The sequence below is a fragment of the Spinacia oleracea genome, chromosome 6 (genome assembly GCF_020520425.1).
Source record: "Spinacia oleracea cultivar Varoflay chromosome 6, BTI_SOV_V1, whole genome shotgun sequence".
Lineage (NCBI taxonomy): Eukaryota > Viridiplantae > Streptophyta > Magnoliopsida > Caryophyllales > Amaranthaceae > Spinacia > Spinacia oleracea.
In genome coordinates, this window is record NC_079492.1 from 21,706,374 (window position 1) to 21,723,040 (window position 16,667).

General features: G+C 34.2%; 1 protein-coding gene and 1 pseudogene across 1 annotated transcript; both read right to left on the reverse strand.

The window, feature by feature from the left end:
* Positions 1 to 526: 526 nt before the first annotated feature.
* On the reverse strand, positions 527 to 3,118 carry LOC110793759 (probable beta-D-xylosidase 5). The gene is made up of 2 exons (XM_056833778.1): positions 2,384 to 3,118; positions 527 to 577 (listed from the first exon to the last, which is right to left on the reverse strand). The coding sequence occupies exons 1-2, from the start codon at positions 2,817 to 2,819 to the stop codon at positions 546 to 548; spliced, it is 468 nt and encodes a 155-aa protein (XP_056689756.1). The 5' UTR covers positions 2,820 to 3,118; the 3' UTR covers positions 527 to 545.
* LOC130462999 (bifunctional protein FolD 1, mitochondrial-like) lies at positions 2,980 to 8,579 on the reverse strand (annotated as a pseudogene).
* Between the last annotated feature and the right edge of the window lie 8,088 nt (positions 8,580 to 16,667).

The following is a 16,667-nucleotide window of genomic DNA, read 5'->3' on the forward strand; positions in this document are numbered from 1 at the left end:
TCAAGTGCTGCCAAAATATTGGCAGCACTTGATACTTCAAGTGCTGCCAATTTACAAAATGAGCCCGCACTTGACAAACTTGGTGCTGCCAATTTTGCAATATGAGCCCGCACTTGACAAAGTTTGTGCTGCCAATTTTGAAAATGAGCCCGCACTTGACAAATTTTGTGCTGCCAATTTTGGAAAATAGCCCGCACTTGACATAAAAATGGGCAGCACAAGCATAAAAAAGAGCCGCACTAGATATATAAATGAGCCGCACTTGATCTAAAACATTTGTTATATAACTGATATCCCTGCTACATATATTATACAATTCGACCACCACTAGTTAACCTCCATACATCATATAAAAAAGTATCCAATTATATAGATAATGAAATTGAATATTATATAATTATAAATATAAAAATTTATTACATTACAATCCTATGAAAAACTAGCATCAATAATCTAAGATTCACTACAAGAAAATATCAAAGACAATAAATGGTAATGACATTTGCCAACTTTTCTCGAACTTCAATTCATTTATCTACTCAATGCTAAAAGGTTGTTCCCTCGGATTGTTGAATACCTAAAGAAGATAAACCATCGAGAAAAAAAAATATGTTAGTTATATTATAAATATTGTAGGGTACATTATAGTATGACATAATTTTCTCACAACAATGAAATAATGAACCATATAATAATAAAAATGGCTTATTTCTCTCCTAACTTTCATCCAATGAACCTAAATAAGTATTTTAAACCTTTTGGATGTTTTATATACTTAGTTTTATGTTTCAAACACTCATTCTCACCTACTTTGGTCATGTTATGCACATTTAAGGCTCGATTGTTCATTATAGTTCAAATTTTGACTAAAATGGCTTATTTCGCTCCTAATTTTCAACTAATGAACTTAAATAAGTATTTGAAACCATTTACATGTTCATTAGACTTAGTATAATATTTCAAAGTATTATTCTCACCTACTTTGGTCAACTTATACGCATTTAAGGCTCGTTTGATCGTTGTAGGTCACATTTTGACTAAAATGACTTATTTCGATTCCAACTTTCAACCAATGAACCTAAATAAGTATTTTAAACCCTTTAGATGTTTAATATACTTAGTTTTATGTTTCAACACTCATTCTTACCTACTTTGGTCTTGTTATGCACATTTAAGGCTCGTTTGCTCATTATAGTTCATATTTTGACTAAAATGGCTTATTTGCTCCTAAGTGTCAACTAATGAACTTAAATAAGTATTTGAAACCATTTACATGTTAACTAGATTTAATATATTGTTTCAAAGACTTATTCTCACCTACTTTGGTCAAGTCCTACACATTTACGGCTCGTTTAATCATTATAGGTCACATTTTGACTAAAATGGCTTATTTCACTCCTAACTTTCAACTAATGAACTTAAATAAATATTTGAAACCATTTACATGTTAATTAGACCAAGTATAATAATTCATTAGACATATTCTCATATACTTTGGTCAACTTATACACGTTTAAGGCTCGTTTGATCATTATAGGTCACATTTTGACTAAAATGGCTTATTTCCATTCCAACTTTCAACCAATGAACCTAAATAAGTATTTTAAACCCTTTATATGTTTAATATAATTATTTTTATGTTTCAAACACTTATTTTCACCTACTTTGGTCATGTTATGCACATTTGAGGCTCATATGTATATTATAGTTCATATTTTGACTTAAAATGGCTTATTTCGCTCCTAAGTTTCAACTCATGAACTTAAATAAGTATTTGAAACCATTTACATTTTCATTAGACTTAGTATAATATTTCAAAGACTTATTCTCACCTACTTTGGTTAACTTATACACATTTAAAGTTCGTTTGATCATTATAGGTCACATTTTGACTAAAATGACTTATTTCGATTCCAACTTTCAACCAATGAACCTAAATAAGTATTTAAAACCCTTTAGATGTTTAATATATTTAGTTTTATGTTAAAACACTCATTGTCACCAACTTTGGTCATGTTATGCACATTTAAGGCTTGTTTGTTCATTATAGTTCATATTTTGACTAAAATGACTTATTTCGCTCCTAAGTTTCAACTAATGAACTTAAAAAAGTATTTGAAACCATTTACATGTTCATTATACTTAGTATAATGTTTCAAAGAATTATTCTCGCCTACTTTGGTCAAGATATACACATTTACGGCTTGTTTGATCATATATATAATTTATGAATATTTATTTCTTGTGAACTTCATTAAACGAACTGAAGCACATTTGAGTTTGGAAATGGTATACAAGTACATGACTTAATTTAAATAAGTAATTAGGCTTCAAGGAAAACAATGTATATATATATATATATATAAAAGTTGTTTAAACTTACTTGGATTGTGATGTCCAAATACTACTTGAGCAATGGCTTCTCCACCATCTTGTCCAGGATAACAGACCCACAGAATGGCACGAATCTTTCTCAATTTAGTTGCGAATGACACATCAACTGGACCAGCTGACATGATCACAAGAATAACTTTTCCTTTGGCTGAACTAGTGACCTTCTCTCCCAGCATCTTTTGGTAACCTGGTAATGTCAAGTTTACTCTGTCTAGTCTCTCTGCTTCAATTGACTGATCGAGTCCCACTACCAAAACCACAACATCAACAATGGCTGCCACCCTAGCTGCTGTTTCGATATGCTGTTTATCTACACACTTTACATTTTGGCATCCTGGTTGATACAACACTCTTTTCACATGTTTTTGAAACCCGTGTAGAGGACTAGTATACCTACATGGTACACCAGCATAATTACTTAACATGGTTTTGGTGGCATTAGCATTAGGACCAATAACAGCCAACTTTTTGACATATTTTGAGGACAATGGAAGAGTTGATCCTTTTTTTCTAGCAACACTATCCCTTGCTTTGCTGCATCAAGGGCCAACTTTTTGTGATCTTCTGTACATACATCAGACGGCCTTAGTTTCCAAAGGGGTTCTTTTTGGGATTCCCATCAAAGAACCCAGGTCGCATGAGGACTACATAGTTGTATATCAAGGCCTGGTCTACAACTGATTCCGACACCTTTCTCTGGTTAACTGCTCTCACCGTGTACTTACGTAGATAATCTCCACAATTAATGTTAACTCCTGCATGCATGATTATGAAAATGTATAATCACTTGCTGCAGACTGCAGTATAAACTAAATTCCAAGTTTCAAATAAGTGCAATGTACCTACTCTCAATGCAAGGGCAACTGCATCCTCTGGTGTAGATGTGTAATTGATAGACTCGTACAACACTTGGATATAATCAAAATCAGTGACAACATAACTGTAATTCAAGGAAAACTTTAGTATACACATGCACGTTCTAAATTTCATGTGAACGAATGAAATAAAGATAAATATACAAACTATATAGTAACAAACACAATATACTTATTTGTTAGACATCATAAACAAGGCACAGGAAAAAGTGTACTAACCCATCTAAACCCCATTGCTCTCTGACAGTTCCTTTAAGAAGATTGGCTTCAGCACAAGTTGGAATTCCATTCACTCAGTTATGAGCACATAACACTACTGAAAAATTGATTATGTCAAGGCATAAGTGCCGAATACAATTGCAGAAAATTTCAGCTCGAACCTGGAACAAAACACGTGAAAGAGACATCACTAGTAGAAAAAACCCTTATTGCAGCGGGCTTTTAGACCCCTGTTGCAGCGTACATCGTATGCTGCAACTGGGGGGCCTGCAACAAGTCTGAACTTGTTGCAGCGTACAATGTTCGCTGCTAAAAGGGGGTTTTTTGCAGCGTACATATGTATGTACGCTGCAACAAGTGCCAAAAAATTGGCAAAAATTTGGACTTGTTGCAGCGTACATATAATATGTACGCTGCAAAAGACTCAACTTTTTGCAGCGTACATTTATTTGTACGCTGCAACAAGTCTGGAATTTCGCGAAATTTTTTTCCCTTGTTGCAGCGTACAATATATATGTACGCTGCAACAAAGCACTTTTGGCGGGAAAAATCTAATTTTGTTTAGGGATACCTAGAGTGCCTTGCACCAAATATAGAAACCTGTCAAAACAATAATAGAATAACGCAACCTGTATAACAAATATAAAAACAACAACTGGAGTTTTGTATACTATATATCCCAAAACCAAATTAAGTGCACATATTACATTTAAATATATGTTCCAATTTCAACATAAACATACATTTTAATATAAAATTTATTCTATAACAACTAAACCAACTCGATCAAGCGCGCTAAAGCCAATAATAAATACTTGCTGGTGAAAAACTTAGCCCATTGCTCACGAACCACATCAAATTCCTCGCATAAGGCGCAATCCTCGGAGTGTAGACCTTTACAAAAACAGAAATTTAAATTAAACATTAGATTAAATACAAATTAAATATCACATTTTAACATTCAAGAAACTAATGACAATGTCCTAATAGTCTAAAAAGAGTCCTTAGGTTCTTTAGTTCAAAGTTGGGAGCGAAAATGTCATTTTAGCCCAAATATGACCTATAATGACCCAATGAGCCTATAGGTGCATAAATAGATTGGAACGAGTCTTAGATCGTTAAAATTATGCATATTAAACATGTAATAAGTTTTAAATGAGTCCTTAGGTTCTTTATTTTAAAGTTGGGAGCGAAAATGCCTTATTTTAGCCTAGATATGACCTATAACGATCAAACAAGCATTAAATGGGTATAAGTAGATTAGAGTAAGTCCTAGAAACTCAAAACTAAGCTTATTAATCATATAATAATTTAAAAATGAGTCCTTAGGTTCTTAAGTTCAAAGTTGGGAGCGAAAATGTCATTTTAACCTAAATATGACCTAAAACGACACAATGAGCCTTAAATGGGCATAAATGGATTGGAATGAGTCCTAGAAAGTTAAAACTAGAATATAAAACATTTAGTAGGTTTAAAATGAGTCCTTAGGTTCTTTAGTTCATAGTTGGGAGCGAAAATGTCATTTTAGCCTAAATATGACCTACAACGACCTAATGAGCCTTAAAGGTGCATAAATAGATTGGAACGAGTCTTATAAAGTTAAAATTATGCATATTAAACATGTATTAAGTTTAAAATGAGTGCTTAGGTTCTTTATTTTAAAGTTGGGAGCGAAAATGCCTTATTTTAGCCTAGATATGACCTATAACGATCAAACAAGCATTAAATGGGTATAAGTAGATTAGAGTAAGTCCTAGAAACTCAAAACTAAGCTTATTAATCATATAATAATTTAAAAATGAGTCCTTAGGTTCTTAAGTTCAAAGTTGGGAGCGAAAATGTCATTTTAACCTAAATATGACCTAAAACGACACAATGAGCCTTAAATGGGCATAAATGGATTGGAATGAGTCCTAGAAAGTTAAAACTAGAATATAAAACATTTAGTAGGTTTAAAATGAGTCCTTAGGTTCTTTAGTTCATAGTTGGGAGCGAAAATGTCATTTTAGCCTAAATATGACCTACAACGACCTAATGAGCCTTAAAGGTGCATAAATAGATTGGAACGAGTCTTATAAAGTTAAAATTATGCATATTAAACATGTATTAAGTTTAAAATGAGTGCTTAGGTTCTTTATTTTAAAGTTAGGAGCGAAAATGCCTCATTTTAGCCTAAATATGACCTATAACTATCAAACAACATTAAATGTGCATAAATAGATTAGAATAAGTCTTAGAAACTTAAAACTAAGCATATTAATCATATAATAAGTTTAAAATGAGTCATTAGGTTCTTAAATTCAAAGTTGGGAGCGAAAATGGCACTTTAGCCTAAATATGACCTATAACGACACAATGAGCCTTAAATATGCGTAAATGGATTGGAATGAGTTCTAGAAAGTCAAAACTAAGCATATAAAACATTTAGTAAGTTTAAAATGAGTCCTTAGGTTCTTTAGTTCATAGTTTGGAGCGAAAATGTCATTTTAGCCTAAATATGTCCTATAACGACCAAACAAGCCTTAAATGTGTATAAGTAGTTAGAAAAAGTCTTAGAAACTTAAAACTAAGCATATTAATCATGTAATAAGTTTAAAATGAGTCCTTAGGTTCTTTAGTTCAAAGTTAGGAGAGCAAATGCCTCATTTTAGCCTTAATATGACCTATAACGATAAAACAAACATCAAATGTGCATAAATAGATTAAAATAAGTCTTAGAAACTTAAAACTAAGCATATTTATCATATAATAAGTTTAAAATGAGTCATTAGGTTCTTAAGTTCAAAGTTGGGAGCGAAAATGTCATTTTAGCCTAAATATGATCTATAACGACACAATGAGCCTTAAATGTGCATAAATGGATTGGAATGAGTCCTAGAAAGTTAAAAATAAGCATATAAAACTTTTAGTAAGTTTAAAATGAGTCCTTAGGTTCTTTGGTTCATAGTTGGGAGCGAAAATGTCATTTTAGCCTAAATATGTCCTATAACGACCAAACAAGCCTTAAATGTGTATAAGTAGTTAGAATAAGTCTTAGAAACTTAAAACTAAGCATATTAAACATGTAATAAGTTTAAAATAAGTCCTTAGGTTCTTTATTTTAAAGTTGGGAGCGAAAATGCCTTATTTTATCCGATCCTAAATATGACCTACAACGATAAAACAAGCATTAAATGTGCATAAATAGATTAGAATAAGTCTTAGAAACTTAAAACTAAGCATATTTATCATATAATAAGTTTAAAATGAGCTATTAGGTTCTTAAGTTCAAAGTTGGGAGCGAAAATGTCATTTTAGCCTAAATATGATCTATAACGACACAATGAGCCTTAAATGTGCATAAATGGATTGGAATGAGTCCTAGAAAGTTAAAAATAAGCATATAAAACGTTTAGTAAGTTTAAAATGAGTCCTTAGGTTCTTTGGTTCATAGTTGGGAGCGAAAATGTCATTTTAGCCTAAATATGTCCTATAACGACCAAACAAGCCTTAAATGTGTATAAGTAGTTAGAATAAGTCTTAGAAACTTAAAACTAAGCATATTAAACATGTAATAAGTTTAAAATAGTCCTTAGGTTCTTTATTTTAAAGTTGGGAGCGAAAATGCCTTATTTTATCCTAAATATGACCTACAACGATAAAACAAGCATTAAATGTGCATAAATAGATTAGAATAAGTCTTAGAAACTTAAAACTAAGCATATTTATCATATAATAAGTTTAAAATGAGCTATTATGTTCTTAAGTTCAAAGTTGGGAGCAAAAATGTGTCTGGTTTTAACCAATCGCCTCGAATCATGTTGGGCACACCTACATCTGTGATGATTATATCTGCCTCACGAGTTAATTCTTGTGGGTTCTTGGTGAATGAATGCACAACACTCACAGTGGCGTGGTGCCTCTTCCAGACAAAAATGAAATAAACGTTATCTATAAACCTTTTGTTAACAAGAAATGCATAAAATATACACATAGTATGAAATAAATACCTGCAATAACAATGAAACAGGCAGTCCAACAAGTTTGCTTCTCCCGACCACAACCGCATTCTTTCCCACAATTTCAATACCAAACCTCAGCAACAAATCAATACAACTTTTGGCAGCGCATGGAACAAAAAAGGGTTCCCTTCCCTTCATAGCAAGACATCCCATATTCAAGGGATGAAAACCATCAACGTCCTTTTCAGGATTAACAACATTCAAAATCTTCTCCTCGTCCAAATGCTGAGCAAAACAGTCACTAGTTATTCATTACAAAAATAGAAGCCAGGAAATAACAAATGACACAAAATAATCACTAGTAATGAAGAGTTAACAAGAAGAACTCAACATTACAAAATAAAATAAGATAAGGAAACTTGCTTAATTAAACAGTCTGAGCAAATTCCAGCATAACAATTCAATTAAACTTATATTGGCAAAAAAATCGGAAAATGGTAAATGAGATGGTGAAACTATTCTTAATTTACTACGTACTCTTTGATGAGACATAAACATGAACTATTTAGCCCTGGTAATGAACTTCCATTTCCAACCAAGCCGACCGCCCAAGTACAAAAACAACACTTAGGAAGCAAGTAAAACTGACATTACGAGCTTGGCTTGTATGGTCGCACAATGTTGGCAAGTATTTAAATTGGTTAAATCCCCTTAACTTCCATGCTCTCAAGTAATCTACCCTGTAAACATTCTCATTAAAGTATGACAGTTATGGCAAAGAGCCAGATAAGCTGAGATGGTTCTAGAAGTTACTTTTGGAAGAGGAAGCTGCACAATGATACCATGAATGGATGGATCTTTGTTTAGTTCTGAAACAACATGAAAAGCTTCATCCTCGATCTGTACAGTCAGCGTTCAGCTGAATCATAGATGAAGAGATTCCAACATCATCACAATCTTTCATCTTGGTAGGGACAAAAGAGTGAGAATCATTTCTTTCACCTACGAAAACAACAGCCAAACCAGGTTGCTTCCCAACTGCGTCCTTCATCCTCAGAATTTCACTAGCTACTTGTGACTTAATTAGAGCGGCAATAGACTTCCCATTAATGATTTCAGCACTCGGCCCATCAACTACTTCAAATGGCATAATTGAAAGTTCATACTTATTGAAGAACAAACAAACAACCAAACACTATACAAAAATCAAAACGAAAATCAAAACGAAAATCAAAACGAAAATCAAAAACGAAAATCAAAACGAAAATCAAAACGAAAATCAAAAACGAAAATCAAAACGAAAATCAAAACGAAAATCAAAAACGAAAATCAAAAACAATAATCAAAACGAAAATCAAACCAACTAAAATTGAACCCTAATCTGAAAACGAAAATAAAAAACGAAAATAAAAATTGAACACACCATACCGAAACCACCGGGACCACGACGCCGAGCAACCACCGGAACCACGACGCGACGGGGAGATGCTGAACCCCCGGCCGACCAAGAATATTACCTTTAAGTGACAGGCCGCGCGAGAATAGAACGGGATGGGGGAGATGAGGCGAGAACACCACACACCGGCGAAGACAGCGACGCAGGGCTGAATAACGCTTGGGTTCGACGGCGACGCAGGGCTGAGTTCGACGGCGACGCAGGGCTGAGTTCGACGGCTGAGTTCGATGTCTTGCTTGGATATTTGTTTAAGGGAAAAAGCTTGGAGCAGAGAAGGAACAACGTACGTTTAAGCGCGGTTTGTTGCAATCTAGGAAAGTAAAAAAATTTGAAACGCGGACTTGTTGCAGCGGGCAATAGCATGTACGCTGCAATAAAGTCGGGTCGTTGCTGCGGGCTTTTATTTTGTACGCTGCAACAAACACATTTGCTGCGAACAACTAAAATGTACGCTGCGATAACCCTTTAAAGGGTTTGACCCGCGTTGACCGACTGGTTGTTGAAGCGTATTTATACATGTACGCTGCAACAAGGGGGCTGCAACAGGGGTTTTTTCTACTAGTGCATATTATTAGTAATGCATCCAAAAATACATACATCTGTGCATAGCAACACACTTGAACAAGAACAACAACATGAATGATAGTATAGAGAAACTAACATGTCTTGCACCTTTAATTGGATTATCACCCACCATGTAAAGAGCTCTGAAGTAATCTGATTGATTATTGTTCAATTGAACATCAAAATCTGTATAGCAATGAAGCTGTCAGAAAGTGACCTCTGTATTCTCAAAAGACCACCAACACTGCTATGAAAAAGTAACAAGCACACCAAACCCGGAATATTAAAGTGATAAAACTAACCTTCTGTCTTTCCCTTTAGTACAAAGATTCAACAAGACACTTTGGAGTGCCCCTGCTGTAAATCCGACTAAACTAAACTGTACATCCTTGTACAGAAGAGACTGAATTTTTTCTGTAGATCAAATTCAATATAACAGTAACTTGCTTCAAATACGTAGTGTGGGAGCTTATGCAGTCTATTCTGCAGACCAGAGCTGAAGGTGTTGGCATATAACAAACATGGAGCAAGTGCCCAAACAACTACTAAATTGCATGCTGCTACTGTGACCATATTTATAAGTTCCAAATCCCATTCCTCCTTTATTCTGTCACATACAATAACCAAAACTTTAAGGCCATATGACATACTCAGTTGATAAACTCATCATATAATGACAGTAAATCAGGCAGTTTTATTAGTGCTGAGTGCTAACAAATCCGTATTTATGGCTGATATGCAATCTGCATTAAGAAACTGAATGATTTCAGCTTGAAGAATCAGTTACATCGACGAAGGAGAGAAGATGACGCATATTGTGAAAGACTGAAAGTTACTAGTAAGTAATGGCTACTAGTTACTGGTAAGTAATGGATACTAGAAGAGAATATAGGCAATAACAACACAGTCAACAGGGCAAATAAATATGATTCAGCATGAAGAATTAGTACATCGACCCAGATTTCTACACCAATTTTAACAAGTAAAATGCTAAATTTAATTCCAAAACAATCATCAGAAAACCTTAATCGAAAATTACAGCACATTTGATCCTAATTGTTGCAATTTATCGGGAAGTAGAGACCTAATTTTGATGTAATTTCTCATAAATCTATTCCAAAAACAACAAAAATAAAACTTAAATATTTCAAATTAAACTTGGAATACATCTTAATATGGAAGGATGTAATTCTTCCTTATCTTAATATTTCATGATGAATCTCGTCATTTCCTTTAACAACTCATCATTACAGTAACAATCTTATAGAAAGTAATTAAATTTACATCACAAACTTACAAGAGAGATAAGGAGGAGCGACGCGGCGGTGGGGGAACAACAGCGGCAACTCGGCGGTGGGAGACAACAGCGGCAACTCGGCGGTGGGAGACAGCAACGGCGACGTGGTGGTGGGGGAAACGCTGTGCGGTGTGTGCAGTGAGTGGTGTGAGTCTGAATTTCGCTCCCGGAGAAGACCCAGAGAGTGGAAGGAGAGAAACCAGAGAGGGGAAGAGAGATAAGCGGGAAATTGGAGTTGGGTTATAGTAACCAGAGAAGAGGGAGGAGAGAGAAGCAGGAAATGAATATTTTTGGAAAATATTTTGTGTGGCTCATTTTACATATGAGCCTGCACTTGAACTCAAGTGCTGCCAATTTTTTAAAATAAGCCCGCACTTGTGAAAATGTATTTGTTTTTTTTTTTATGTCCTCAAGTGCTGCCAATTTAGTAAATGACCCGCACTTGAAGGGAAGCACATGACGATTTTTCCTCTAGTGAGTACTTTTACTTCAACTTTATAGGTTGCTAGTGATGCTTTGTTTGGAATTACTTATCCAAGCAGTTCACAGATATGTGGAATACTTTCCAACTGCATCTTAGAACATAGAAATTAATATTTTAATATCCCACGCAACAACTCATGGTCTCCAATCCATGTTGCCATTTCAAAACACGATGCTCTATAGCTTGTCCTTATCAATGGTTAACTCCAAAGGGTCTTGCTTGATCCTTTGCCAGTGTTTATGCGTGTAGCATCAATATTTAGCATATCTTTATTTCCTTGAATCAAGAACTATTCCTATGTACCTTTTCAAGTACCATAAGTATTCTTGATCTCAATCTAGTTGATCTTCACTTAGATCAATAGAGATTGGTGTATGCTCGTCATGCCTAAAGTCATACGATATATTTTGGCGATCCTCATATTATATCATATATGATAAATTCTTTTGCAGAATAATTCTCAATTGAATTCTATTCATGTAACTTTAGCTCATTCAATTTCAGTAGATACTGAATCCAGCTAAATTCTTTGACATATAATATAGGTGAAGAATCTAATCTAGATCCTTTGATGTTTAACGTAGTAAATGATTATACATAGTTCAAACATTCTTAGATTTATTCACATGGGTCGAATATCTCCAATGGAGTATTTCGTGTTTGATTTAGTAAATGCCATTACTTAATGAAAAACAATATGATAAGATCTTTGTAATAGAACTTAATACCCATTATGCACTAAGTTTCGCCATGGTCCATCATTGATGAATAATTTCAAATCTAAGTCATTAGCATTTGAATGTTGTTTCACAATAGAGAGATATGTATGTGATACACATATGACCAATTAAGTTTTACGTACTCCCACTAAACTTCTTATATATCTATAAGAATCATGTACATTTTATGAAACTAAAATACTTATTAGCTTCACTAAAATACAGTTCCAATTCCCAATTGCTTGCTTAAATCTGTACTTAGATTTCATAAGCCAGCATTCCTTTTCAAGCATTTATTTGGATCCACAAATCCTATGACATGCCATGTACATAGTTTCTTCCAACATTTGACTGAGGAAGGTGTTTTGTCATCCAATTGCCATATGTACCAATATGCAATCATTGCTTGAATTATAGACTTAAGCATTACGATTTTGCATGAGGCTTCAACACAATCCAAGGCGTGAATTTGCTTGTAACCTTTAGCAACGAATCTAGCTTTGTGTGTGAACACAATTCCATGTTTGATGGTGTGAAACTATTCTTGCAAATCAACAAAATTTCAATTTTGTCATCAAAACTTTGAGTATGTTTTATGGCCTCTAACCATTTAAAACATTTGAGTCTATATATGGCCTCTAACCATTTTAGGGAATCTGGGTTTCGTCATAGCTTTCTTACAGGTCACAAAATCATTAATCTACATGATAATAGTTTGACTGCAAGTTGTAGGTTTCTTCACTATCTAATAGAAGAATCTCATAGTTTCATTGACCTGAGCTACATGTTTCTTTGCTATCTAATAGAAGAATCTTATAGTTTCAGTGACTTGAACTCTATGCCTACTTGGGTATAGAACATTAAACGATAGAATATCAACAGCCACTTGAAAGTCCTTTGAATATTCTGTTCTCCTTGAAGCACCTGTAAAGGTCTTCGAAGAGATGTCTATTCTTTAAAAGCCACTTCTAAAGTCCTTAAAGAATACGTGTTCGGATTTTCTAAAGAACTTCGAAAAGCCTCCAGAATGTCCGTTTATGTTCGTTGTTTGCCTCGAAGACTTTCGAGGTCTATTTTCTCCCACTTGTCATTTTGGAAACGAATCTCCAAAAGGACATCATTTCGAGCAAACAAACATTATGTTCTCAAAAATTCGTGGTAGAAACAATACCCTTGTGTCTCATTTGAATAAATCACAATGAAACATATATCTATCCTTGGGCCTTAGTTTGTTGAATAACAAACACTAAGCTCCCACTGAGTTTAGGAACTCTTTAGATATATTACGAAAAGATATTCTGAAATTACTTTTCAATAGCTTTGACGAATTTGGTTTAGTTTGGTGGTAGTTGAGCATTTTGTTTAAAAATTATAGGAAAAGTCTTTATGATTCATCATTAATCGAATCAAGTACTAATTGACTTCGATTATTCCAACTAAGATATGCCATATCTTATGGACCTAGATTGTGAAATTACAACACACAATCATTGATGATCATATTTGGTCTCAAGTAATCATCAACATGATCTAACCTAGATCTTTATGATTTCTTGCCAAGTGGATTTTATACTTCTGAATCTTTGAACTAGCCAAACAGATTGAACTTATATCACATTTGAGTAAATAAACCTATATTTACTCAAATCCATGTGAAATAATAAAGTCATAAAACCTTTCTTTAGCTTTGAACTCTATTGTCTAGGTGTTCTAACAATAGTTCATATCTTTTGTTACTTTCAACAAGTAAGACTAGTTGTCTTAAATTGATCTAGAAATCAATCAACTTTCAAAAGTCTATCAAAATAGAGCTTTTGAATGTTAACTTGTTGATATGGTCTAAGCAACAGTGCCAAAGATTAGTGGAACTCAAATCAAGGGGTTGATTTGAACCTAGTAAAGTTTTCATTGTTAAAGAGTTGTTTGTTTTAATCAAGCATATTGACTCATCCCGTAAATGACCATTTCATTCAAATAAAAAAACAAACAAGCATTGTTTTTGTTCTTCTGAATATGAGTCTTTCTGTGTTTGAAGCAGAAATTTAGGTATGCTGATTATGGAACAAAATAGCCATTTAGTTCCAGCCTTGAAAGGACTTAAATCAAACTATATGACCCTACAGCTAATGTAGCATTGCCATGCTTCATTTCCCACTTGTAGGCCATTAGTATAGCCTAGCTTCCATTATTTGAGTTATTACCGAAGTAAGAACCTCAAGCGGTATATGATACCAAGGAAGTTTGATTCCTAGGTCACTTCTCTTTAAACATAAACTTATAGGTAGAAACGGAATTGTAAATTCCTTTCATTTGTTCCTTTGTTTTCCTATTTATTGTACCCTTTCTTATAGTCTTAAGAATTGAATTCTTTAGTGTTGACTTTTATACTTTGTTAGACATGTCCAATGTCACCAACAAGGTTCTTTACCATTTTAATTTATGTTGAATATTTTGTTTCAACTAGATGATCTTACTAGAAGCTTCTAAAGTTCTCTAAGCATCAATCTATTCGAATGTCTAGGGACTAGACTCATTTGAGAATTAAATGGAAAAAAAAAGATTTTAGGTTGTTAACCATTGGTAAAGCTGAGCGTTTAAACTCAATGCTTTATGATCTCAAACCTACATTGTATTTTTAATTCACAAGCACCAATTGGTTTGCCATTCGATTTTGATATTCGAAAACAACCATAAAAGTCGCTAAAAGAAACGTACATTTTAAATTGCTCATTTTCTCTCATTTCCGTGAATCGTTCTTGGATTCACTACCAATCGAGGAAATTTACTGTTACCTTTCTAAAAGAAAACAATAATTAAAACATACATTGAAGCATGCAAAGTCTAAACATTTATCATGAGTAACAAATTGAAAATTAAAGCAATCATGCAATTTCAACAAGTTATTAGCATTTTATTCGAATTTATTGTTCCGGCAGGTGTGAATAAAATGATTCCAAGATCCTAAAACCATCGAAGAATTAAGCACAGTTTGTCGACTCAATTCTAAAACATTTTTGGTAAGCAAAAGCCTTTTGCTAATAGTCTAGAAACTATTCTTGGTTGATAGGCACGTCTAAGAACTTATTAGGAAAACCTATCGATTTTTCCACGACATAAAAGGACTCCTTATATACTTATATCGTTGAGTTTTACCAAAACTAACATGTACTCACAATTATTTGTGTACCTTGCCCCTTTAGGACCAATAAGTAACACCTCGCTTAGCGAAAACTATTACTAGATTGATGTAAAGGATATCCAAGCAAGTGTATATTTTGGCATGGCACCTTTTAACTCAATTTTTAAGTTTGGAACTTAAGGCTCTTACTATGTTGGTTAGATTTTAAGTGAACTAAAATCCTTAATCATGCAACATAATCAAGCCACAATCTCATGCATATTTAAGACATATTTAAAGCAATAAATAACTTAAAGCATGCATAAGATAAATGTGATCTAGTATGGCCTGACTTTATCTTGAAGCTTCAACTTCAAAGTCCGTCTCGAAAATCTCCGTGGGAGGCACCATTTTCTTCAAATAGGATAAGCTATAATTAAACTAATTACAACTATTTGATGGTACTTTAGACCAATTACATTCAAATTAATGGTACGCAGACCATATTTTCTATCCTATTTGGGCCATACTAGTCACTTCATAACCTGCAAAACAGTACATATACAATATATACCATTCACCCATTCATTATCATGAATGACCCACATAGCTGGTTAGTAAAACACGTTATGCATCACATAAATATTTGCTGCAATTAATCAAGGGCACCAATAATCTACAAATTATTCTGTCCTTATTAATTCTAATCAAGTTGTTTTAACCTTAATGATTTGTAGACCTAATCAAGAGTTTATGACTAAAAGGGCTCCCACTTAAACCAATAAATTCATATGCTTTACAAATTTTAAACATAAAAATGTATTTCTAGTCTAACCGGAAACATACAAATTTAATTAAAATTTAAAGCTCATATAAATTTATAATTGAATCCACATGTTTAATTTAATTTCAGTCGTATTTAAATTAATTCATGATTTTAATTTTAGTAAAATAATTAGAATAAATGAAATTTATTATAATTATAATATTCAAAATTAAAATCCAAGAAAATAATTTAAATTATTAATTTTAAAATTAATTAAAATTACGTAAACTGAAAATTTCAAATTAAAATTTTTAAAACGATCTAATCGTAACATAAGGTGCGCAACATCATCACGAAGCGCACATCCATAGGCCACACGCACGCAGCCATCGCTGGCCATGTGCCCGCAACCTATGTGCTGCGTCGCATTCGTCGCTGCACACCATCGCAAGGTACCATCGAAGCACAAGAGGCAACCGCTCGCTACGCGCGCCAGCGCTCGATGCATGCGAGCCATCGCTCGCTGCGCGCTGTCTTTCGACGCTGGGCATAGCGCTCGTCGCACGGGAGCCAGCGCTCGCTGCGCGCGAGGCATCGCTCGCTTGTGCGAGGCAGTGCGCGTTGCACGCGACTTCTCGCTGCCTTGCTCTCGCCCTTTCCCACTCACCCATCGCTCACAGCACACGACACAAGGCAGGGCTGCTGCCTTGGGCTTGTGCACCATAGCCTTGCTCATTGCATTCGTACCGCATGGGCGACGAGCTCCCTTGCTCGTCGTCGCATGCCCGTACTATACAACACCCCTTAAGGGTAACATGTAGCGTCCATTGCTTT

Bases quoted from the DNA above. Each gene is read 5' to 3' on its own strand.
- LOC110793759 (XM_056833778.1), bottom strand. From the start codon at position 2,819: ATGTTAAGTAATTATGCTGGTGTACCATGTAGGTATACTAGTCCTCTA. The intron at 578-2,383 runs GTAAGTTTAAAC...TATCTTCTTTAG, and splicing joins ATTTGGACATCACAATCCAA to GTATTCAACAATCCGAGGGA.